Source organism: Pavona decussata, unplaced genomic scaffold (assembly GCF_977016875.1).
Source record: "Pavona decussata unplaced genomic scaffold, jaPavDecu1.1 SCAFFOLD_134, whole genome shotgun sequence".
NCBI lineage: Eukaryota > Metazoa > Cnidaria > Anthozoa > Scleractinia > Agariciidae > Pavona > Pavona decussata.
In genome coordinates, this window is record NW_028145547.1 from 3,484,044 (window position 1) to 3,508,423 (window position 24,380).

The 24,380-nt window shown below is 38.6% G+C and overlaps 3 protein-coding genes across 4 annotated transcripts in view; all 3 read left to right on the plus strand.

The window, feature by feature from the left end:
• The first annotated feature begins 731 nt into the window (after positions 1 to 731).
• On the plus strand, positions 732 to 5,055 carry LOC146467787 (uncharacterized). Its single transcript, XM_085125475.1, has 2 exons — positions 732 to 873; positions 3,081 to 5,055. The coding sequence occupies exons 1-2, from the start codon at positions 786 to 788 to the stop codon at positions 3,455 to 3,457; spliced, it is 465 nt and encodes a 154-aa protein (XP_084981601.1). The 5' UTR covers positions 732 to 785; the 3' UTR covers positions 3,458 to 5,055.
• Positions 5,056 to 9,358: 4,303 nt separating this feature from the next.
• LOC146467788 (uncharacterized) overlaps positions 9,359 to 24,380 on the plus strand; it is a 38,015-nt gene continuing 22,993 nt past the window's right edge. Inside the window, exon 1 of one of the 2 annotated variants that reach the window (XM_085125238.1) lies at positions 9,359 to 9,541. In XM_085125238.1, coding sequence (XP_084981364.1) covers positions 9,493 to 9,541 — 49 coding nt within the window. In that variant the 5' untranslated portion in view covers positions 9,359 to 9,492. Of the gene's footprint in view, positions 9,542 to 15,705; positions 15,858 to 24,380 lie in introns of those variants that run through there. The other variant, XM_085125239.1, reaches the window with a different exon arrangement.
• Positions 17,389 to 22,473, plus strand: LOC146467789 (tyrosine-protein kinase TXK-like). The gene is made up of 2 exons (XM_085125629.1): positions 17,389 to 17,709; positions 21,679 to 22,473. The coding sequence occupies exons 1-2, from the start codon at positions 17,389 to 17,391 to the stop codon at positions 22,471 to 22,473; spliced, it is 1,116 nt and encodes a 371-aa protein (XP_084981755.1).

A 24,380-nucleotide genomic window follows, 5' to 3' on the forward strand; every position in this document is an offset into this window, starting at 1 on the left:
AGCTTTATTGTCTCTGAAAAATGCATGATTACTCCCAATTTTCTTTTTGGATTCCAAAAGCCCTTGCTACGTTCTGCTTTCTCCGCATAGTTTAAAACCGCGCAAAAAAAATCCCTGTATTAGTAGGCACGACCCATTCGAAACCCGAGTATTTCGAGATGCGCAGAACGTATGGCAGTAACAAAAGTAGGCACCGTCCTTAAATGTCACAAAACGCCTGAAACTGTCAAATTATTGTGAATTTTAAAACTGATGTAATTGATTTTCATTTTCTTTCCTTCTACTTTGCCTTGTTTTAAAAAACTGCATGGATCGGAAACTCGTTCAGTTTGAAACCGACGCTGACTTTGGGAATTTTTCAATTAAATGACTCTTGCGATCATTTCAATATTTGGCAGGTGCATGTCAAGCGAAAAACAACAAATATAGTAATACTGTACTGTGTACACTCTATTATTTGGGATTCTCTCCGCTAATTGCTGGTTCTCGTACATTCCATTTTGTGGTTAGAAGTTTAGCTGTTTGAAAGAGTCTCCCACTTAAATATTCTTTGCATAGGAACTCTAATCATCACCTGCTGCTGATTGCTCTGAAACGTAAGGAGAAGTTTTAAAATGATCAAAGTTTCTTTGGAAAAAGTATAAATTTCTGCAGGTGTCTGGCCATATTGAGCAAAATGAAATATTAATAACCGTGACTGTTTAGAAACTTTGCACATTACAATTAAACAACTCGCGAAGGCTAGAGTGCTAGCACGATACAACTGAAATTAATACTCCACGTTCATGGCTGTCTTAACAAGTTTAAACTCAGGTGGAAACATTTATTTTTGCACCTTCTTCGTGATGTTAACTGTTTCGCTCCCGTCAATCGGTAAGTTCAACACACATTACTACTTTTGAACGTCAACAAGCCTCTGTCAAACAAAACAACGCGAGAAATAGTTATCAAGTTTGATTGTTCAATAGTTTATGATGAATGGAGGAAAGTTGAATATGTTGAATTTTATAAAAACGACTAAAAGCAAACCGAAACGTCCGTAAGTTGATACGTCCACTAAATATTGACGTTGTTTTGGTTTTTAACTTCGCTGTATTGCCTGCGTGCGCTTTTAATTGGCTGGAAATTAAAGAGAAACTTAACAACATAAGTCATTGCTTCATTTGATGTACTACATTTCAATTGACGTTTGTTCTTTCTCTTCTTAAATCATGAAACAACACTTTTACTTTAAAATACTCTCTTCTAAACTCAGTTACGCCTATTCGTCCCCTTTCACAATTATTCTTGTTTAATTTGTATATTTCTTTTTGCTGAAATATACTCTTCCCATAGAATATATTATTAACATCAAAATTATTTTGAATTATTCTAAAGGATTTCGAAACTGAGAATTAATGCTTGTTGTCTTACACTGTAAAGCATGGACAGCAAAATATAATAAAACCCCGGCGATAACCTTAAATCACAATTCAGTTACTGCATGATACTTAGGAAAAGGGAGATTTTAGAACTGTCAGAACTATAGCTTGATTATTTCTCAAGCTACTAACTTAGGTTATTAAATATTTAGAAGGCAAGGGGGGATTTTTAACTGTCAGAACGGTAGCTTGCTTATCTCACAAGCTATCAACTGAGGTTATTAAATATTTAGAAGGAAAGGGGGAATTTTATAACCAAGTTTTAGTAACTTAGCTTGCTTATTTCTCAAGCTTTTAATTTCGCACTACGATCATTCTAATCAACTGAGGTTATTGAATATTTAGAAAACAAATATTCCAGTTTTTTTTTTTATCAATGTCTATCCAGAACTTTCCACTGAAAGAACTCAGGCAGGAATTTTTTTTGTGTAATAATAATGAATTTCAGGTTGATAATTTTAAAGTCTCAATAAAAAAATATACTGGAAGTAGAATACATAAATTCATATATTTTGAACTGCGACTAAAATAATTCATAAATGAGGGAACATGGCAGATAATTGAAAACTTTAGGATTGAACGGGATTCGAACCCTCGACCTCTGCGATACAGGTGCATCGTTCTACCAAATGGCTATCAAGCCAGCTGAGAGCTGGTAAATTTGTTATATTGCTGCAGTGGTGAAGAGATATATATATTATATTTATTTTCAGGCATTCTTTTCGCTGCCGCTTAATAAAGTTGCATACATAACTGCGATGGTATCTCATTTATTAATAAAAACAAATATTGTTTTATTAGGAATACTGATATCAATTGCGCTGAAATCATGAAAGAGACTTTCATCGCATTTGGGCAGATTGTGCGATTTCGGTTACCCGAAGACGTCTTTAGGCGTCGTCCAGTCACACCAAATCATCAAGGCATTCGAAAAGTTTCTAATTCAACTTCAAGTTTATTATTAATATTTATTTCACAAATACGTTACACCAATTTCGCTATCCACACACTGTAAATTCAAACCATCTGCTTTAGCCCCCAAATTGGGGTAGATTCGGTGAGTAAAATGCAGTGCTATTTTGAGGGCTAATTTGGCTCTCCTGAATTAGAAATTAGGGCCAAAATAGCCTAATTTCAAGGACGGAAATGCTCTAAAATGAGTCCCAGAGTGGGGCTGAAATGATCTTTGATAGCGCCAACATAGAAGAAGTAGAAGTAAAAGAGGTCAAATCAGCCCTGACGTCACCAGGGCCAAAAAGGCACTTTGGGGCTGAAACAGATCTTTTAAATATACATTGGTGCAAGTAGCAAAGTGCCGATCGAGGCGAAAAGCGAGGAAAGGCAAACCTCAGCGTGAATGCTTAGGTTTAAAAATAAAGAAAGATAACAATAACTTATATGCCACCAACAAAAGGAAAAGTTAGAGGGAAACGAAAACAAAATCACATATAAGGTTTCATACAACAACAAGGGTCAACTGCCTCAAATCCGAGGCTATCTTAAGTATTGTTTCTCAGCAATAGGCTATTGGCAAGAAAACATCTTAACGTAGAGGGCTTCCTGAATTTAGCCCAAGCTTGGTGAGTAAAGGACAGTTTACTTATCAAGTCCAAACCTTGTGAAAGCACTCCCCTGAAATAATTTTATTCTTCTTTACAGCAAACAGTCTACGCTGCTACAAGTGCGAGAGCAACAAGACATTTGAAGACTGTGAAGCCACAGCGACAAAAGAAGAATGCAAAACCTTGACTACCGATGTAAGGTGTGTAACATTCCAGTATGAGGCAACTACAAGCTCCATGCCGCAAGTAAAAAAGTTTGGGCGCAGTTGTCTTTCACAGTCTCAGTGTTCAAACAGTCTTTTCCCGGAATGCAGGAGCCTAGCAGAAGATGCAAAAGAAGATGACGAGATGAAAATCACGTGTTACGTGAACTGCTGTGGTGCAGACCTCTGCAACTCAAAAGCCAAGTCTGATATTTCCGTTCTGCTTATGGTGATAACATTGCTCGTCTTTGCCGTCTTCACGTCCTTTTAGAGCGGTTTTTGTCATATTTTCTGAAGAAATATAATCCTTTCGCGATCATTTGGTTTTGATTTTTTTCCTTGATGGAGCACGGCTAAATAGGATGAACCGAGTTTTTTAGTGGTTCACTGAACGTCCATTTATTGGAGGATTGCATGTGACGTCATGGCGGTCATGTTGGTGGATAGGAACAAAAAGATTTTTCTCCTTTGGGGAGTTAAATTCCATTTTTATGGAAACTATGTGAGAAGTTTTTGTTTTGTTTTGTCCACCAACATGGCGGCAATGCAATCCACCTATTGATTTGCATGCCATACACTCCTCAGTAAGAGCTTTGAATAACTTTCTTAATACAAGCTTGTAGCCGGCTTATCATGCACGCCAGTGAAGAAGTATGGAGGGTGCAAGAGGATCCGACTCCAGTCTTTAAAACCGCTTTGTTTACTTTGTTTTTTGTTTGTTTGTTTTTTGTTGTTGTTTTTGTTGTTGTTGTTGTTGTTGTTGTTGTTGTTGTTTTCTAAAATAGAAACACAACGTAGGCCGTTTTCAGATATCTTATAGATTTTAAATCTAAGGCGAGAATGACTGACGAGCTTTTGAAAGGACATGCCTTAAAACATGTTCTTTACTTTCTTTACGGGGTACAGGTAACCGGCAAAGTGACTATAAGAGTTTGTATGGAATTGAAATTTGATCGAAAATAATGTCCACTTTTCCTTCGAAATTAAAACGCTGTAAATAATGCAAACAAATTGAAGCGTTCAAATCTTACCTGTTGTCTTTTACTTAGTGTCCGTCAGGCTCCTAAAACCTTTTTTAAGTGCTCTACTGACAGGCTCGATCGTTAAGTCGTTAAGAATAAACTCGCCTACAGAAGATTCCTAGGAGCGATAATAGCACAGGAAAAGACCAGACAACAAGTGAAGTCTTTGAAACACCTTCATTTACATAAGCTTTTCAAGGGAAATTTAAACAAAATTACTATCGATCGAATTTCCGATCCGTAGAAATCCTTCTTTCGCAAACTGTAGCTGATATTGCAATGGCGAATTTTGCAGTGTTAAACTAGCAAACACAAAACAAAGATGACTATATGCTTTTTCTGAGCAAATTCGAATCATACATGCAGAATGTATGCATTGATGTAGAGAAATAATTTTTTTTTATAGAAAGCGAGGATATTTGTGATACTGATTGTTAGAGATCAAACTTGTAGTGTCTATTGTGTATAATACGGTATGCCATTTTGATCCTTCCTATCAAACATTGGATCCTGGATCCGTCCTTGAGGCTCGAACCTGGGAATACTTAACCTATATAGACTATCCTATCAATGTCATACTAGAACTTGCATTATTGTTGTAAATATATAAGATGTTGTAATTTTCCCATTATACATTATTGTGTAAACGCGAAACGTAATTAAATAGTAATAGGAAATAAGGTTGCTGCTTAAATTGGGCGTGATCAGGCGCTGGGAATTACCAGTGAAATGAGAGGTCCTTATCTAGGTAGATGCTTGATATTTATTTGCCAAGATTGGAATTCATAGTTCAATACCTTGTTAAACCTAATAAATAACTTTTGCTGAGAATATAATTTTCTTGCAATAAAAATCCCATGGAGATTAATAGTTTTCTTAAATTAATTTCATCCGAGCTGCCTTTCTTCGGCCGAACTAGAACCACCCTTGGTGGACCTGAAAATGGACACTAAAGAAAGAAAGAAAAATCACGTCCTAAGATTTCTGTTCATTCTCCTTTTCGGTCTATATTGTTCACTTGAATGGTTAATTAAATCTTTCCATGTATGGTAAAAACGCTAAACCTGCTGAAGAATCCAACAATGGATCGAAACTTGCTTCAGTCTTTTCCGGGTGTAGTTTTGGTTTGGCCAAAGAAACACCAATTTTCGAGCAGTCGATTTTCAAGGTTCAAAGGAATCAGCCGAATTCAGATGAACTGATTTGGCCATCGGACTTGTTTGTAAAACCAACGAAACTGACTGCACTCAGACCCACTGACAAACAAGTTCAAACTTGGTCGCCACTTACCCCTACTCGGAGACCCTAATAGCCGAAACGGCGGAATGGGGGAAAATCATCCCAAATCCTCAAAGGCGGAACTGCGAAAAATCACCCCAGATAAACTATAACCCTAACCCTCACTCGTTCCGTGTTTTAGGATAAGGGGTGATTTTCCGCCATTCCGTCTGATCCGGCTTTTAGGGTCGCCTCCCCCCCCCCCCCCACCCCCCACTTGCCCGTGCTGATTACTGTTCAGTAGTCACATTCATACGGTGAGAGATAACCCAAACGGGGTTGAGCTTGATTAGCTGGTCTTTGCATGCCTACGATTACAATGATTCAATTTCGAGCTTGGCATCACTTGCCCCTATTTGCTCGCACTTATTCCTTTTATAGTGAAATTTGTAATTCGAGCAGACTTATTCACGCCTAAGTATGATTATTCTTTTTCATCAGAGTACCTACAGTGTTTGAAGGGATATAAGAATCCGTAAAATCTGTCTGTCCCCACTATATAGATATTACATGGCATTAGGGCAAGAAACTAACGGTTAATAGAAAGAAAAAAATTTTGTCAAGATAATGTATTTAAATATCCATGAAATCCGCTACTGATCAGGCCTAATCTCGTACCCAGATCTCCCACGCTCACATTTCGACATTCCCGAACCAACTGACATCTGGGTACGAGATTACTGCAGCCTTGCTTGAGAGCGCGCGCTGAACTTACAATGAAAACAGAACAAAACTTTAGCGGCACACACTGGTATAAGGAGGAACATTTTACTCTCAAAGAGAACCGATCAGTAAGAACATCCATACCTTAGTACTATGAAGGGGAACAAGCTGAAAAGACAGGAACAGCTGTAAAAGGAACAACAGTTCCCTTAATTGGAGCAACAGAAGTTGAATAAAAGGAACTATTTTAAGTCAATAGGAACAAGTTATTAGGAACTAGAGTTACACATTTGGACTGGTTAAATTAACATGCACTCTGAAAAGAAACACAGAAATAGCAACAGCTGTTCCTCAAAAACGCAATTTAATGTCAAAACAGGAACCGCTAAAACAAAAGGGATAGCTGTTCCTTATCAGACATTTAAAAAGAAACGCGGGACTTTGAATGGGAACCATTTTAATTTTACAAGAATAAGTAATTAGTTGACTATAAAAATAAGCGAAAAAAACGGAACGACGTTTCGGTGTCATCTTAGCACCATCATCAAGTAAAGTAAATGTAACAGAAAAGAAAATACTTTTATGACTAAACAACCAGTCAGAATCCATTCGCTCGAAACTATTTGTCTAACCCAGTCAACGGACATAACTCTCACTTTATAATACCTTACTGAATGAACACCAGACAGTTACTTTTAGTCTACTCTTAGTCTTAATTTAAGTTATTATATTTCACACCTTTACGTTCTGTATAAATTATCTTTTCTGTTACATCCTTTAAGGTGCCAAGATGACACCGAAAAGTCGTTCCGTTTTTTCGCTTATTTCTATAGTCAACTGTATTTCTAAATTTAATCTTACTTTATTTCATGAATCACACATTTTCTTTTGTTATTCAACATCCTTTATTTAACTTACATCCTTCATGAATATTAAACTAACTGAAAAGAGGGATTTATACAGATAAATCCCTCATTTACATTAGCAGTACTGCGAGAAACGCACACATCAGGTTGCTTCTATTGTTCTCCGTTTCTCACCTAAGTGTGACGGTACTAATTAGCCGGCGTTTGTCCCCTTGAACAAAGGAATAATTTCATGAAATAAGTCAGATAAATACTTCGAACGTCGGTATTAATCCATATACATCCCTCGGGCCTACGGCCCTCGGGATGTATATGGATTAATACCTCCGTTCTCGGTATTTATCTCTTACATAATATTAGTAATTATAGGAACGAGAGATCCGCGCGCTAGTGAAAAGGAACAGTCATTCTAAAAGGGACTCTGTTGTCAGCAGGAACAGTTGTCCTTACCGTAGAGAAAGAACAGGCTGTTGCGATCGTTACCAAGAGTCCAATCTGGGAACAATTTGTTCCATTTCCAAAAGGAACTTTGAAACAAAAAGTTCTTGTTTATCTTCAAACGAACGTTGTAATCCAGGAACAAGTTGATCCTAGAAGGACGTTCCTCTACCCCAGACGTTGGATCTGGCAGCAGCAGCAACAAAAAAATCATTAAAAAATCAGTGCAGCAAAATCTCGAGAAATAAATAAAAACGCGTATAAATGATCCGTATTCGCGTTAGATTCGTCAGCAAAAATATTGTTACATTAATCAAAGCCAAACGAGTAAAACAAAACTTGGAAGGAGAAGCTTTTGGGTCACTCATCATCACCCCACAGACCACGTTGGTACGATATGGCCAAATTCAATGAAAGCACCCTTGGGAATCAGTTAAAACATTCGCCTATATTGAAAGACTTACCTTAACAAAAGGAAATTTCATAGACCGCTTTATAAGCCGGGGGTGGGGAAAGGGGGGCGGAGAATCCCATATAAAAGTGGACGGGGATGATCGCCGCACCTTTTAGGAGTTAATTGCCCTTACCGGCCTTAGGGTGCTAAAATCTAAATTGACTACGGTTAGAGTTATGGTGGTACCTTTTAGGGTATGGAGCCGTACGATGTGAGAGGAAGTTAATGTCAGGATCAGTCAACTGATTTGGTACCTCTTAGGGGTAAAACATTTATTCGGACCACGCCCACAAAACCAAACATTTTGGTACCTTTTAGAGGTTCTTTTCAAAATTTTGGACGATCGCCCCCGTCACTTTTATATGAGAGTCCCTCTTCTCGAGTTTATAAACCCATGTTAAGCAGACTTTCGCCTTCGTAGTAATCCAGCACAAGACCAAACGAAGACACATTTACAAACTCCTCTTGCGCCTTGGGACGTGAATAGGAGAGACTCTGGGAACGAGGTTATAAAATAGAAAACTGCTAAACATCCACCCCTCCCTAATCACTAACTGCCGGTAAAAATATATTCTCTTATTTTTACACCTCTCAGCAAAGAAACAAACTGCCTTTCTCTTAGTATCAGCTATATATGAAAAAGAAAATGAGTCCAAAGACTGGTCCAATGGTCCAGTCCGTATTTTAAAAGAAAAAACATTGACATTTTTAACATTGCATGATTGTATATTCAGAGGTATCAAATGTAAACAAAAGTTGTTTCGACTACAATCGAGCTGTGAGCATTCTTACAGAACTAAGCGTCTTGAGTAAACTCTGAGCTCATCAAAGCTTGTCAGAGTGAGCTCGAGTGAGTGTAGAAATAAAAGAAATGGGTTTTTTACCACAATTGTTTCTAATCTCGCAATCTGATTGGCTGATTTTCCGTTGTCGATAAGAGTCTAGACAACGCTCGCGTCAATCAGCGCGCGGAAATGTTGACAGTTATTGTAAAAATTTTCTTTGACGTTGATATTGTGGTAAAAAACAAATCGACTGTGGTTTAGCGTTGTCTGCACTCTTATCGACAACGATATTCGTCATCACAGTGGTCAAAATTTGTTGTGGGTCCACAACATTTTGACCACTGTGATGACGAATATCGTTGTCGGTAAGAGTGCAGACAACTCTAAACCACATTCGATTTGTTAAACATAACAGATAAGTTTCATGTGCCCAAAAAGCCACAATACGCAATCAATATCGTTGATCATCGTTAAAAAAGAGATATACTGGAAAATGAGGTATCTATACGCGTATTCTTAAAATAAATCCATCTAAAATTTAAAAATTTGATGTTTCATGTATTAATAGCAATTAGTACCGAGTAAAGCGCCTCCCACTGAATATTAAAACACAGTATTAAATAAATGACTAGAAAACCTGTTTGTTCAGGCTCACTCAGGCTCCAATACTGTAAGCACTCGGACTGCTTATCATAAGGTCACATAAACACTGTTAATCGGAGCTTAGCAGCGTACACTGAGTAAGAAAACCGCACAAATTGTCAGCGAGATTGACAATAATCGTACGAAATAGCAGCAAAATGAAGTTTCTGTTAGCAACACTCGTTGGCGTCTCTCTTTTGGTGGAAGGTAGGTTTGTGTTCGTCTCTAAACTCTATGCATAAGACATATTCTCAGTGACCCACCACTTTGTGCCTACTTTTGGTGTTCTAGTAGAACGAAATTCTGAGAGGGAGCCACCTCGAGGAGATTTAAGAAGTAAATCAGTTCCAATGTAACAAAATAGACCCTTTCACGGTTTTCGACGCCATTTTGACGAGTTGGCAAACACGCCTTGAAATAACAGTGTTCGTATGGAAATCCGATGTCAAATAATATTCATAAAACATCGATTCTGAAAAATTCATAAATTGGAAACTTGAGGCACTATGCAAAGGATTTTATAGAAAATAACTGAGGAATATAGCTGGGCAAGAAAGCATCTAGTTGCGTTTTGGCATTTCCATACATTTGTCTGTATAGCGAACCATTCGTGAACTGCTGTTTAAAATAGTTCGCGGGAAAAAAACACAGGGAAATGTATGGAAAGTTCAAAACACGACTGGACGCTTTCTGGCACAGCTACATCCCTCAATTTCTTTTCTTAAAATCGTTTTCCTAGTGCCAAAAGTTTCCAATTCATAAATTTTTCAGAAGCGATGTTTTATGAAAATTATTTGAGATCGGATTTCCATACAAACACTGTTATTTCAAGACGTGTTTGCCTACTCGTCAAAATGGCGTCGAAAACCGTGATAAGTCCTATTCTGGCTTCGAACGACCTCTTCTGTCTCTTCCCATTCTTTATACTGGTAGAAAAATGGGGTTCTAACTTGGATATATATGTAGCAGCGTTTGTATCGGTCAGGCACGACTTCCAATTCTGTTTTCTTCGTGGACTGGACTCAGGGGAAGATAACCTTTAATTTCAGAGTTGTAAACGTCGCTTTAAATTTTGCCGCGTTATATTGGCAACAAACAACAAACTCTGACACTCGTCTTATAGGAAAGTAACTGGTCGCACTTGAAACAGCTATACACCGTTGGAAAACGCAAATGAGACCTCAACCACTAAGTGCTTCGCAGCAAGCTTGTCATCATTTTGGAAGCTCAAATATGTGATCAGCTGGCTTTGCTAATAAGTCAACTCGAACAGAGTGTAAAGACAAAAGCTGTCTTTATTTTATATATGTGCCACCTAGAATTAGTGTATTAAAGGAAAATGCCAGGCTTGTGACGAGATAGAGCTGGGAAATTCACCCTGAACTGGAAGAAATAATTGACGCTGTATTACAAGCTAATTAAGATTGACCAATTATTTAGCAGAACCCAACTTAATGTCAGCGAAGAAGTCGCGTCAAAACTCTTTTTAGTTTAGCCTCTAAAACTATTGAACAGGAATCGCATCTCGAAACCGTGTATTTTTGTCGTTGAATTTCTGGGTCGACCATGCCACAAATGTTTTGTAGTCAAATTCTTTCTCGATAAGCTAGTTGTCCGGGACGACGTTATTAAACATTTCTTCTGGACAGCGTTGTGTTCGGTGAATCGAATATTTAATAGTGCTCTTTGAAACTTCCCGAAAATTAGAATGCAAAATGTCCTTCAAGGAACGAATAATTGCTCGTCAAGAGAGCATTTTGAAGAGTGTTTATCAGCCTAGCAATTAAAAGAGTTAACAATACATTGAAATAAAAACCGTCAAAATCGACATTAATGATATTGTACTTACAGCCATTTTCCTGCATGCAAATGATTGACATTGTAAACCAAATCAGCTGTCATTTTAACTGTCAAAATTTGGTGTCAACAACGACAGCTGCAGCCTTGCTTCCAGGCCTGTTACCAAAGATTGGTATATTAAAGGGGAAGTATCATGGGTTTTTTGATATCTTTTGTTAAAATGATGAAATAAGACCTTCAATCAGCTACCAAATAATTATAGAATGACGAGAGGAAACAAATCAACTTAATTCCTGAAAGGAACAACTTGTGATAGAGTGTTCTAGCGCATTTCGGAAACAAAAATGTGACAACTTGAAAAACATATTAGCCTAACATTTTTCAAGTTTCAATCCATACTGGCCTACTCTGTCTCTGGCCAGAGGCACCAATTGACAGCTTTATTGCACTGGGGTGACAATTTATAACAAACTTGACAATTATTTCTTTGTTTTTGCTGACAGACAAACATTTTTGGGTTTTGAAATAACTGCAAATTTGCGTGATACTTCCCCTTTAACGGGAATCAGGTCACATAGAACCGGAAAATTTACCCTCCGAAGAATGAACTGAAAAAAGAAAATAATTGGCCGTGTCAAATCAATGTTTTTGTTGTTGTTGTTTTTGCTGCCATACAACCCTAGTCCTGGATATAATGCCCTAGTCCTTGTCACGTGACACTCGTAAAATCTGAGTCCTTGCCAGATTTTGTCGTAAGGGATGGGTAGTAAATTGTGCAATTGCCGTTTTGTCAGAGACCCGCGAAGTTTGCGCATTTGAACTTCTTTGCGTGGTTTTTTTGAGTCGATCCAAGGCGATTCCATAAAGTTTTAGACCCACTGTTTTTACTCTTATATCAGAAACTGAAATAAGTCAGCAAGGCTGATACTGCGCATGCGTAGTTCTACTCAACATCAGCCTTGCAGTTATTTCAGTTACTAATATGTTTATTTCTGGCTGATTAGATCTTTCACAGATTCTGCGTATACCGGCTTGCAGCACTGATTTTCGGCTCGGTTCTTTGCCTTTGGGGTTGTGTCGAACGATTCTCCAACCCCTGACCCTATTTTAGACCGGCAGACCCCAGTCTCTAAAATCCGTATACCCATTTTCAGACTTTCAGACCGACTGCGGCAAACTGCAGAAAGGTAGATTAGCCGTTTACGTTTCCTGAAAAGAATTAATTAATAGACGACGATAGTGCAAAATAATTCTTGCCTTTGATCGGCTAACTGCGGCACTACTCAACTTCCCTCCATGAGAAACGGAAAACGGCGAACGGAAAACGCAGAACAATCGTAATTTAATCATGTGGTTATTTTTACCATTTGCAAATTTTCGCAAAACGTGATCTGGAATCTCTCTAATATCGTCAAATCAACATCACAGCATTTTCTTGGGGCCACGGTTGCTCGCTATACTTTCGTGGTTTTGTTGTTGGTCAAGTCTATTTAAATAAGAATCCACTATCTAGTGGACAAATGGTCAAAATATGTAAGCTGGTGCACATTTCATTTATTTATGCATCAGTCACTCCAACAGTGCCCATATCTGGGGGTCCAATCCCCGAGAATAAGGATTTTTTTAAAAATAAACTGGGAAATGCCCCACCGCCGGGAAAAACTAGTTGTTCAACTGCCCCCCGCTTAGTGGCTAAAAAATGTGTTATTTCCTTCGTTTTTCGTCTTACTTTCAATAAAATCTAAGCTAATTCCTACCAAATAGCCCTAGGTGGGTCTTGTTTCCCGTAGTATCGTAAAAAAAGGTCATTCTACAGCTCTAGTGTCGGATTTATGTCCTATCTAGACGTATAAAATAAGAAAATTACCGTATTTGCCAATGAATCAGGTTATTAAAAGAAGCGACAATGCTCTATGGTGAAAAAATAAGATGGTCAGATGCCCCGGGGTAATTGGCTAATACAAAATATTAACGGCAGACTGATCCCAACGGCGGAGGTGACGAGCTTGATAGAACAAACAACAAAAGCTAGAATAACTGAAATATATTTGTTTTTTTAAAAAAAAACAAATTTTTGCCCGATATTTCGGTTTGCAATACAAACCTTCCTCGGGGGCTGAACAAAAAAGAAAAGTGAGAAACATAAAAGGATCGTTACAAAGAAGATTTAAAATATAAAATACATGACAATGATTGGTTGATTAGGACTAAGTTACAAGTGTGAGACATGTCATTGGCGTGTTTCGTCACGTCTATTTATACCAAGAGGGTGCAATGTTTTAGCTTTGTTGATTAAATGAGCTTCACGAGCCTTTCTAACTGAGTCACGTTTGCTGCGTATAAGTTCAAGCGGGATTAGTTGGGCGTCGTTGATTGAGTGGCCAGGTTGGTTGAAATGTAGCGAGACAGGAGTAGGGTTGAGTAGTTGATGGTGATTCAGGATAGATCTGCGATGTTCCCCGAAACATCGACTGGTCGTTTCTACATTCTCCCTAAAATCCACAAACAAGGCAACCCCGGCCGACCCATCATATCCAGCAATAGCCACCCTACTGAACGCATTTCCGAGTTCGTCGATTACCACCTAAAGCCCCTTGTTCAGAATCTTCCTTCATACATAAAAGATACTACACACTTTCTTCTTCAACTCGAGAAACTGGGACCTCTACCGGAAAACGCCCTCCTTGTCACTCTGGATGTCTCCTCGTTATACACTAACATTCCTCACAACGAAGGCATCGAAGCCTGCCGCCATTTTCTTAACACTCGTCAAGAAAAATCCCTTCCTGCTGAAAGCATATGTGATCTCATAAGAATGATTCTTACAATGAATAACTTTTCCTTCAACAACGAACACTATCTACAAGTACACGGGACAGCTATGGGAACCCGGATGGCACCTTCATACGCTAATCTATTCATGGGTAAATTTGAACAACACGCCATTGAAAATGCTCCTCTCAAGCCGTTCGTTTGGTGGAGGTTCATCGATGACGTCTTTATGATATGGACAGAAGGAGAGGAACACCTTAAAGATTTCATCAGATACTTAAACTCTGTTCACGCGAGTATCAAATTTACCCATGAATACTCGAATTCCTCTCATCAGACACTCCCTTTCCTAGATGTCCAAGTCCACCTCAGCAACAACCACATCCAAACAGATCTCCACACAAAACCCACAGACAAGCATCAATACCTCCTCAAAACTTCATGCCACCCGAACCACACTAAACAAACTATTCCATTCAGCCTTTTCCTGCGAATCCGTCGCACAAGCTCTACCGACGCTTTCTTTGATAAACGAAGCGAAGAACTCATCAAGCACCTGGTCCAACGTGGTTATAGCCGCTATTCCCTACAAAAAGATGCAAATCGCGTACGAGCCATCCCACGTCACGCAACACTACAGCCACAAGAACAGAAAGCCACAAAAACAGACAGAACACCCTTCGTCATATCCTTCAATCCTGCTCTTCCCAAAATCTCATCTATTGTGAAAAAACATATCAACATCCTCCAGTCCTCCGCTAACTGCAAACAAGTTTTCCCTCATCCACCAGTTATTGCCTACAAACGTAACGCAAGTCTACGTGATCTCCTGGTCCATTCCGAGTTACCTCAAAACAAGCCTTCCAATCAACAACCCGCTGGAATTCATAAATGCAACCACCCACGATGCCTAACTTGCCCATTTCTCCAAGAAGGTCAAACGAACTACATTTTTTTCAACACTAACGAATCACGCAAATTATTGACTACATATCTTGCAATTCCAAAAACCTAATCTATTTAATTCAGTGTAAGAAGTGCCACTCCCAATACATTGGGGAGACAAAGCGCAAACTTAATGAACGTTTCGGGGAACATCGCAGATCTATCCTGAATCCCCATCAACTACTCAACCCTACTCCTGTCTCGCTACATTTCAACCAACCTGGCCACTCAATCAACGACGCCCAACTAATCCCGCTTGAACTTATACGCAGCAAACGTGACTCAGTTAGAAAGGCTCGTGAAGCTCATTTAATCAACAAAGCTAAAACATTGCACCCTCTTGGTAAAAATAGACGTGACGAAACACGCCAATGACATGTCTCACACTTGTAACTTAGTCCTAATCAACCAATCATTGTCATGTATTTTATATTTTAAATCTTCTTTGTAACGATCCTTTTATGTTTCTCACTTTTCTTTTTTGTTCAGCCCCCGAGGAAGGTTTGTATTGCAAACCGAAATATCGGGCAAAAATTTGTTTTTTTTAAAAAAAACAAATATATTTCAGTTATTCTAGCTTTTGTTGTTTGTTCTATCAAGCTCGTCACCTCCGCCGTTGGGATCAGTCTGCCGTTAATATTTTGTATTTGAGATAATTTGCTGATCCTGGTCTACAAGTGATCCGGCACCACTCATTGGTTTGTCGCTGTGGAATTGCAGATTTTATTGTATTAATTGGCTAATGCCTGGCCCCCGGAATGGACAGTCTGGGAAAATGCTGTACTCTTTGAGCAGAACGAGGTGTAGACTGGGAACCACAGTTTGAGCCCTCAATGCCTCAAGGGAGATTGTTTTCTGGCTTATATTTGTCCGGTCAGTGCATGCGGACTGTAAATTATCACGCGACATACGCCTGTTGACGCTAAACTGAAAACAAAAACTCGAAGGACAAAGATCATGAAGGTTTTGCTCGCAGCACTGATTAGTACTTGCCTCTTTGTGGAAGGTATGTATCCGTTCAGCAGTGCAACATTGTGGACCGATTATAATTCCATAAATACGTATTTCGCTCCTCTCTCTTGCGCTCTTGGCAATTGCCTGCTTCAGGGGCTGTTTCAGCTCAGCTTCAAGCTCCTGATCGAAAACTGAAAAATCGCAATAACCTAACTAACAACACCCTATGGACTTTGTTACAGTTTGAGTCGTAAATGGCCTCAGTAATAACCTTAGAGTCATCAACTGTCACCGGAATCAAAAAATCGGTAGAGATAGACTGACAGAAAATCAAGCGCACGAGTATTGAAGAATATCAGGAATTCGAATGAATGAATGGCTTGATCTTAAAAACAATTCGCTACAGAACAAAACGCTCCCCGTTCAAGTAACCGCCGAGGGTCCCTTCGGAAAAAGGAAACTCACTGCGTTTCCATCTAAAAAGCAGCTTATATTATTGGCGATAATTATTTCGAAATTAAAATAACGTTAGCTGTGTAAATCATTTTATTAATAGGCTCCGCAAGTTCCGCTGTTCCGCGGTCTGCTGGGGGTAGCAAAAATGGACCATTATTTTTAGGATTCTTTTAGTAAAAAAACCTATTTGGGTTTTTGGACACCAAATCCCCGTGACTCTCCCCTTTAATATATATTCCGTTCAAAAATTTGTTCAGTAAAGGCAAAATTTATACGGGAGGTTAGTTTTAATTTAGCTGCAGCAAATGATGAAAGCTTAGAAAAACTTTTGGAATGTTTCTGGAAAGATATATATAAATTTTAACAATTAAAAGCAAAAGCTAATCATCGCTATTTCAATGAGGACGATAAATAACAAAATCAATTTCTGGGAGACTGTCTCATTTTTTATTGATAAACATGACAGGACGGAAAAGACGCTTACTGTAAGTACCTCCCGTTGTCTCTCATAAATCCTTAGAAAACTTTTCTAAGGATTTGTGAGAGCTTTTTCTGGAGTATCTGTTTGCGCTCCAGGTTTCGTCACCTATGCTTTCCGCTTCATGTCATCAAGTCGTAATAAACGTGACTCAATTTTCATATGGAGGAATGTTACGTATCAGTGACAAGTCATCACTTGTCAAACTTTGTAACAAAACATGAACGAAATCAGGAAATCTGAACCACCTCCACTGACTCAGTTTTCATAACTGAGAAATGTTACGTATCAGTGACAAATCATTACTTGTCAAACTTTGTAACTAAACATAATCCGAACCACCTCCACTGACGTAATCGGGTCTGAAGGAAAGCCAAAGCAATGAGTAAATAAATCAGATCTGAAGAATTCTGCGGCATGCCGGCGCTAATGAAAGCGTGATGTAATGTATCATTGGATAAGATTGGAACGCGTGGAAAAAAAAATATATTACAACTTTACACTAGGAGGTTTTTGCCGGTAAATTGCACCAAATAACGCTTAAAACTAATCATCACCCTACGTAGATCTAGTTGTACATTAATATTCAAAGCGAACAAAGCTTTCTATTGTTTTCCGATAAGCCGCTGCCATTCGAATTGGTATAGCGATGTATGTAAACGCGGGCACACGCACTGCCACAGGTAATCTGGTGGCAATCGCGGGATCGAGAGAAACCGCGCGCTTCCGAAAGAGCCGGATCATGCCACGTAAGTCTCGAGAAAATTCAATCGAGGAAAAACGCAGGATGCGGAACGAAAGAAGCAAAAGAAAACGGTTGTCAAGGACCGCTATGGAAAAGGAGAAGAGAGAAATTCGAACACAGAAAGAAAGAGATGCGTATTCTCGTGCCAAAGAATTGGCGCGAATTTACTATGGCAAATGGAAAGCATTAGCCGAACAGAATAAAAGGACCCTGGACAAAAACAAGGTAAGGCTCTCTTGGCGCAAATTTATAAGAAAATAGGCATCGTAGAAGAGCAGTTTGTAATGCGCCGATCAAATCGAAACTTCAACATCCCCCCCCCCGGGCAAACCCCGGGCATTTGACTATTTTCTGTGCCCGGGAGTGGGGAATTTGACAGGTAAAGCCTTCCCGGGGGTGGGGAATTTGACCTTGTCTGGGTGGGGTGGGGAAAATTGAACCGGTTTCAGGTTTCAAATCGCTTTTTTTGGGGGGCGCCGAAGTCGCTAACAGCTATAAACACGTGTTTGGACGAGATGGAAGAGTTTAAAGGAAGAGATACAGCATAACAAAAAAAGCTTACAAAAAAAGGGGTCTTCAAAAGTGAGATGCTTAAATATTAATTATTTTTATAGATTGTATATAAACGATGTAGATTTTTTATACAATGAGTCAAGCTGCGGCTTTGTCCTGCAGTGAATAGTGAAAGAAATAAACACTGTCGAATGAAAAACCGCTTTGGCTTAAATCGCAGAATACCCTGCCACTCGAACAGTCTACGTAGCCGGCTAACTCATTTTAACAACCTTTGCCGTGTTTCGGAGTTAGAACAGCTTACACTTGCTGATTGACATTGTCCGACTTAATAAATTCAATTTCCAAACATTAGTTTCAATGTTAAAGTTGTGTTTTTTGTAGTAACTCATGACAGGAGCCGACAACGATTGTTCTTTAGGAGGGGCATTTGACAGACAAATCCGACGATAACGTAGGGCATTTGAACACCATTTTGGCCCGAGGGGGCGGGAATTTGAACGATCCAATCTTCAAAAGTTCAAATGCCCGGGGTTTGCCCGGGGGGGGGATGTTGAAGTTTCGAGTTGATCGGCGCATAAGAGAACGACATGCGTAAACATGACTAGTTTATCGTGCAGTCTACAAAATTACCCGTGGGCCGGGGGGGGGGGGGGGGTGGGATACGGAGTGGGTCGGGGAATGCGGCCCTAAAAATTCCACATTTTAGGACGAAATGGCGAAATCTATTGAATTTCAAGGCATAATGCACAACATCCCTTCTTTTTTTTATCAAAATTGCCAAATTATGAATATATTTCCACAAAAGAACAGCTCTGAAACCATTATGCACCAGTCAATGTAAAACCCCACCCCCCCCCCCCCCCGGCCGGGACATAGCGGGGCATTTGACAAGCGTTCACTGCTAAAGTTGCAAAATGCCCCGCACCCCAAGGTCAGGTTTTTCCTCTAATTTAAGCTAATGACCCCACTCATATCTCCCGCTCTTGTTGAAAAAAAGTGGAAGGCACAGGCTAATGTAAATGGTTTAAACTTTATTTGTCAAGAAACACGCGTCTCCCCATACAACGCTTTTCAAGTGCTCATTCAACTATTCAACTTTATTAGGTGTTTGTATAAAATTAATGTAGCAAAGCTAATTTAGTACGGCCAGGATGACAAAAAGAAAGAATGACTTTAAATGCTAAGTAAGAAGGCAAACTGAGCTATAAGATCATAGACACAAGAATAAGGAAAGGTTTCTGGGAGGACTAAAATAATGAAGAACTTTTTTGAGCTTCTTGAAAGGCAACACAGGAGAAAAGACGAGGAAAACATGAAATATGGTAGGAAGGAAAAGAATGAAAAATTAACAAATTGAATGTGGTTTGACGTTGTCTGTACTCCTATCGACAACGATATTCGTCATCACAGTGGTCAAAATGTTGTGGAGTCCACAACAAATTTTGACCACTGTGATGACGAATATCGTTGTCGATAAGAGTACAGATAACGCCAAACCACATTCGATTTGTTTTTTACCACAATATCAACGTCAAAGAAAATTTTACAATAACTGTCAAAATTTACGCGCGCTGATTGACGCGCGCAGCGTTGTCTAGACTCTTATTGATAATGGAAAAAATAGCCATTCAAAGGCAATCAGATTGCGAGATTAGAAATAATTGTTGTAAAAACGGTAATACACAACCATGTCAATTATGATTTGACTTTTGTTACTAGAGCTTCAAAATCGTCATACAAGTCTTCAGATTCTAGGTTGTTAAATAGTACAATTTTGATTTTCTGTTTGAATAGCGATTTGGGTAATACCCGGAGCTTTGTTGGTAACTCATTCCACAGCTTCACACCGGCTCTAGAGAAAGAGTATCTTTTTATCTCCACCTCTTTGGTATAAAGTACGAGTAAAAACTGTGACAAAAGATTTTTGTTCACAAAACAAGAAATTATATTTATGTGTTCTTAGCATTATACAACGACCTTAAAGTGTATATGACACAAAATCTTTTATTAGCTTATTAGGAAGAGCTTTAAAAATGATGAAGAATGGCATTTATTTTATTGCGATAGCATTCTTGGTTGCGGAGTTATTCAAGATTACGGCTTATGCAAATTAGACAACTTGTGACGTCACAAGACTGACACAAAATGAAGGGAAATCACAAAAAATAGAATATCTCTTAAGCCTTTTTCTGTATAGAACTGAAACTTTGTAGAGTTGTTATACTCATCACAAAGTTTCATGATATGATCCTCTATGACATTTCCATGGCAACACAATGGGCTCCAGGCCCTCACCATCCAAAGGATAAAATCAGAGTTTCCCTTCCCAAGAAGCGCTTTTTGCTCTTGATGTTTATTCAGTGGGTGTGAGGGAATATGGACATTACGCAGCACAAGTATAAGAAATTCTGTTTGACTGTGGAGCAACAAATAAGGCATTTGTCATTTTGGGAAGGTAGAGGTCTGGTAACGAGTACGTTGCTATGGTGACATCATAGCCACTATCACAATGTGTAGTTCTGTCAGCACATCAACCCTGCAAAATTTCAACCCTGTAGATGTAGTATTTGCGTAGATATTCCAAATTTTGTGATTTCCGTTCATTTTGTGTCAGTCTTGTGACGTCACAAGTTGTCTAATTTGCATAAACCTAAATCTTGAATAACTCGGAAACCAAGAATGCTATCGCAATAAAATAAATGCCATTCTTTATCATTTTGAAAGCTCTTCCTAATAAGCTAATAAAAGATTTTGTGTCATATACACTTTAAAGATCGATGGCATATTCAGCCAAAGATATAAGTTGATTAAGATAAAACGATTCTTACCTTCTTTTCATGGCCAAAAGCTGCCATCTGGCCGGATTAGCGATTCTTGACCCAGTCAAGAATTGATATTGACATTTCGGTGGAAAATACCCTGGTCCACTCCCCCGCTGTACTTGGATGACGTGCAAAAAAGGTCAAAGTTCCCGATACCTGCGGCCCTTTCTCTCGTCAAATAACGGAAAATTCCCCGCAAATGCCCCGCTATGTTCCGGCCGGAGGGGGGGGGGGGGAGGGGTGCGGGGGTTTACATTGACTGGTGCATTATGAAGGACCAAACAGAGATTATAAACACAGAAATGGGCAATTTGCTGATATTTTCATGGCTTCATTTCTTTTTATATGCCAGACAGATAGGTCATGGCTTTCAATTGAAAAGTCTTTGGACTTTGAGCATGTCCCCTTTCATAAAGTTATGAATGTGAATAATTTGTGTGTGAATTGTTGGATTCTTTCTTGCCCTACCCTCCTTGGGCATCTCTCTAAGTAGTGCCCTCAGGGGGCAGGGCAAAAAAGGGTCTATCATTTCAGACTACTGGTATCTTTCGTAAGACATTCAATTTTACACCAAAAAATATTTTTATTATCACCCATGGGCATCAATAAATACCAGGAAAATGCCAGGGAAATGAAGCCGCATAGACTACTTAGAGTCGGTTGGGATACATGAGAGTCAAGGAGAGACTTGAAGAAGGCACTGATTTGACTCGATTATTATTTGAAGAGTTGAGAGTTCACCAATAACTGTTAATGACAAAATCTAGCAAGTGTATCTTTACCAAGGTGATTTGCTTCACTTTGAAGGTGATCTTGAGTCTTTGTTTATGACAAAATAATTATTACTTTATTCCAGATTACACACCAGAGTACAAAATCAGGACCATCAAAATTCCCCACTGTCAATTTAATTGATCCATCTGAGCTTCATCCAATCAATGAAAAGGAATTAATACTAGGACAGGGGTCATATGGCAGGTGCGTTTTAAAAACATTCACAAGATTAAAGATACAGGTGGTAGAAAAACAATCTCTGATGCAAAACACTAAGGAGATGGTAAAGGAGGCACAAATCATGCAGGCTCTCACGCACAAAAACATTCCTGCAATAATAGGCATCCAGGTGGAAAGGGAGCCTATATCACTAGTCATGGAGTTCAAAGGGGAAAATAATACATCTGTAACAGTTAGTAAACTATTGTATGGTGAGGAAACCAATGAAATATTACAAAAACTTAAAAGTTCACTAACAAAAAAAGACTGGCTGATCATTTCTCATGATATCACAGATGCTCTTGCACATATCCACTCCAAAGGCTTTCTTCATTGTGATTTAAAATCAAACAATGTTCTTGTTACTGATAAACATGGCCACATTATCGACTTTGGAAAAGCCTGTGACAGTGCATTTCCTCCAGCAAAGAAGTACACTTTTCACTTTGCTCACATTGCTCCTGAAGTTTTGAAAGGCTCCCATTGTAGCAAAGCCAGTGATGTTTATTCCCTCGGCAAAATCCTGTGTGAAGTAGCAACAAAGCAAGAAATTCCAATGTTACTCTCCGACGCTCAAAAATGCTTGGATGTCAACCCCACAAGGAGACCAACAACAACAGGACTAATGGCATCACTGGCCTCTTTAATATGTAGTTGACCATGTATGCAATTAAAAAGAATTGCAAAAGGTGTACTCATGTCTGTTTTCATAACTAATTCCATGACATGAAAAAGAAATTTAAATAGTGCTGAGCTATTTTTTTAATTGAGTGTCAATAGTAGTTTTGTGACTAACAATTTGTTTTCCATTGCTACACTTCATGACTGGTTATAAAGTCTTATGCCACTTTCTTGGCCAATTGGAAGTATTAACTAATTGTGACTTACTCATGTCTTCCCGTTCTTGGAGCAAGCAACATGTTTTTGCTTCAATTTCTGATTATTTGATTTGATTCTCATCTGTATTCGATAGTTCATGTTTGACACTCAGTTGAAAGCTGGTCTGCTAAAGTAATACTTCAACTGATGGAGGTAACTGTGTCAAAGTAAATAAATGAAGTTAAACCTGGTGGGTTTTCCTAGGAACCCATCTATTTTGGTGCGTTGTTTACTGAGTCTTTAGTATTATAACAGTCAGTTCTGTACACCTTTTTTTTTTAAGCCAGTGCTGTACATATAAACAAAGCTCAAGAAAATGTTTGGATATCAAGGCCCAGAAAAAAAAGGCTCTTAGAAAAACAGGCATTTGATATCAAGACCAACTTGTTTAATGTTTTGCTGACCTTTCTAAATTTTAGGAAATAATTAGCTTGATAGTCTGGCAATAGCAATAGGAATACTGGGCCGGTTGTGCGAAGCCGATTAATGCTAATCCACGATTTAAAGTTAACCAAGGTTTGCAACTTGCTCATGTAAGATGATTTTAAAGGCTCATTTTAATGTAATGGTAAAAAAAAAGTCTAAGGCAAAACTGAGGGCAAAAATGTTTGGCACGAATACCTGAATCAAAGTTTCGTTAACCCAGGATTAGCTTAATCAGGCTTTCAACAACTGGGCTCTGGATTTTAAAAAAGTTAAAACAAAGAAACCCTTTACAGCCTTTTTTTGCGATGACTTTGAATGTATTATTCGTTGGTGTTCATAAGGGCAGATCTAACCATATGTAAATGTAGGCAAAAACTGGTATAATTAGTTCTGAGCCAAAGCCTTCTTGCAGCATAAAGGAAAACGAACCCTAAGAAACAATCAAGAATAGAAACTGGGTATATTAGTTCAATATGTTGCCATTGTGACAATAGCAAACATTCCTGCTCTTAAGATGGCACATCTTTTATTAGCAGGACTGCCAAGATGACACATCTTTTGCCAGTTTCTGTTTGCTATTGTCACAAGAAAATAAATGGAATCTTGCAGTCTCTTGGCAGAGACAACAACAGTACGAAAGAAAGTAACTTGTGAATGAAACAAGAAGTCTATGGCTTAAGAACCTTTGTATCAGGACACTCTTTAATCTTAATGAATCAATTTTTAGCTTAATTTGTATTTTAAGCAGAGACTTCTCCCCTTTTCCAAAGTTAACAAGATTTATTTGGAAACATTTTTACAACCAAAAGCCAAAGCCTTCACGTAGAACTATTGGTTAGAAAGAAAGACAAAAAAAAAACAAAACAAAAAACAAAACAAAACAAAAAAACAAAGCAAAACAATAGAAACCCAGAACTGGGTAAATTAGTTATAATAAACATTTTGTTGCAATTGTGACAACAGCAAACATTCCTGCTCTTAAGATGACACATCTTTTATTAGCAGGACTGCCAAGATGACACATCTTTTGCCAGATTCTGTTTGCTATTGTCACAAGAAATAAATGAATGGAATCTGATCAAGACAACAACCACAGAAAAATAGTAACCTGTGAATAAACCGAGAAGGCTTTGGCTAAAAAACCTTTGTACCTAGGCCGTGTCTAGACAGTCCAATTCAACTTTTACCTCTTTAGCCTTTTGTATTTTTTTCTGAAACTGAAGAGATTTAACTTTTCCCTTCTATGTTTTCAAAGTATTT

Coding starts and splice junctions, on each gene's coding strand:
- LOC146467787 (XM_085125475.1), top strand. CDS start 786: ATGGCTGTCTTAACAAGTTTAAACTCAGGTGGAAACATTTATTTTTGC. Junction 874..3,080: donor TGTTTCGCTCCCGTCAATCG/GTAAGTTCAACA, acceptor TCTTCTTTACAG/CAAACAGTCTACGCTGCTAC.
- LOC146467789 (XM_085125629.1), top strand. CDS start 17,389: ATGTATGTAAACGCGGGCACACGCACTGCCACAGGTAATCTGGTGGCA. Junction 17,710..21,678: donor GGACCCTGGACAAAAACAAG/GTAAGGCTCTCT, acceptor ACTTTATTCCAG/ATTACACACCAGAGTACAAA.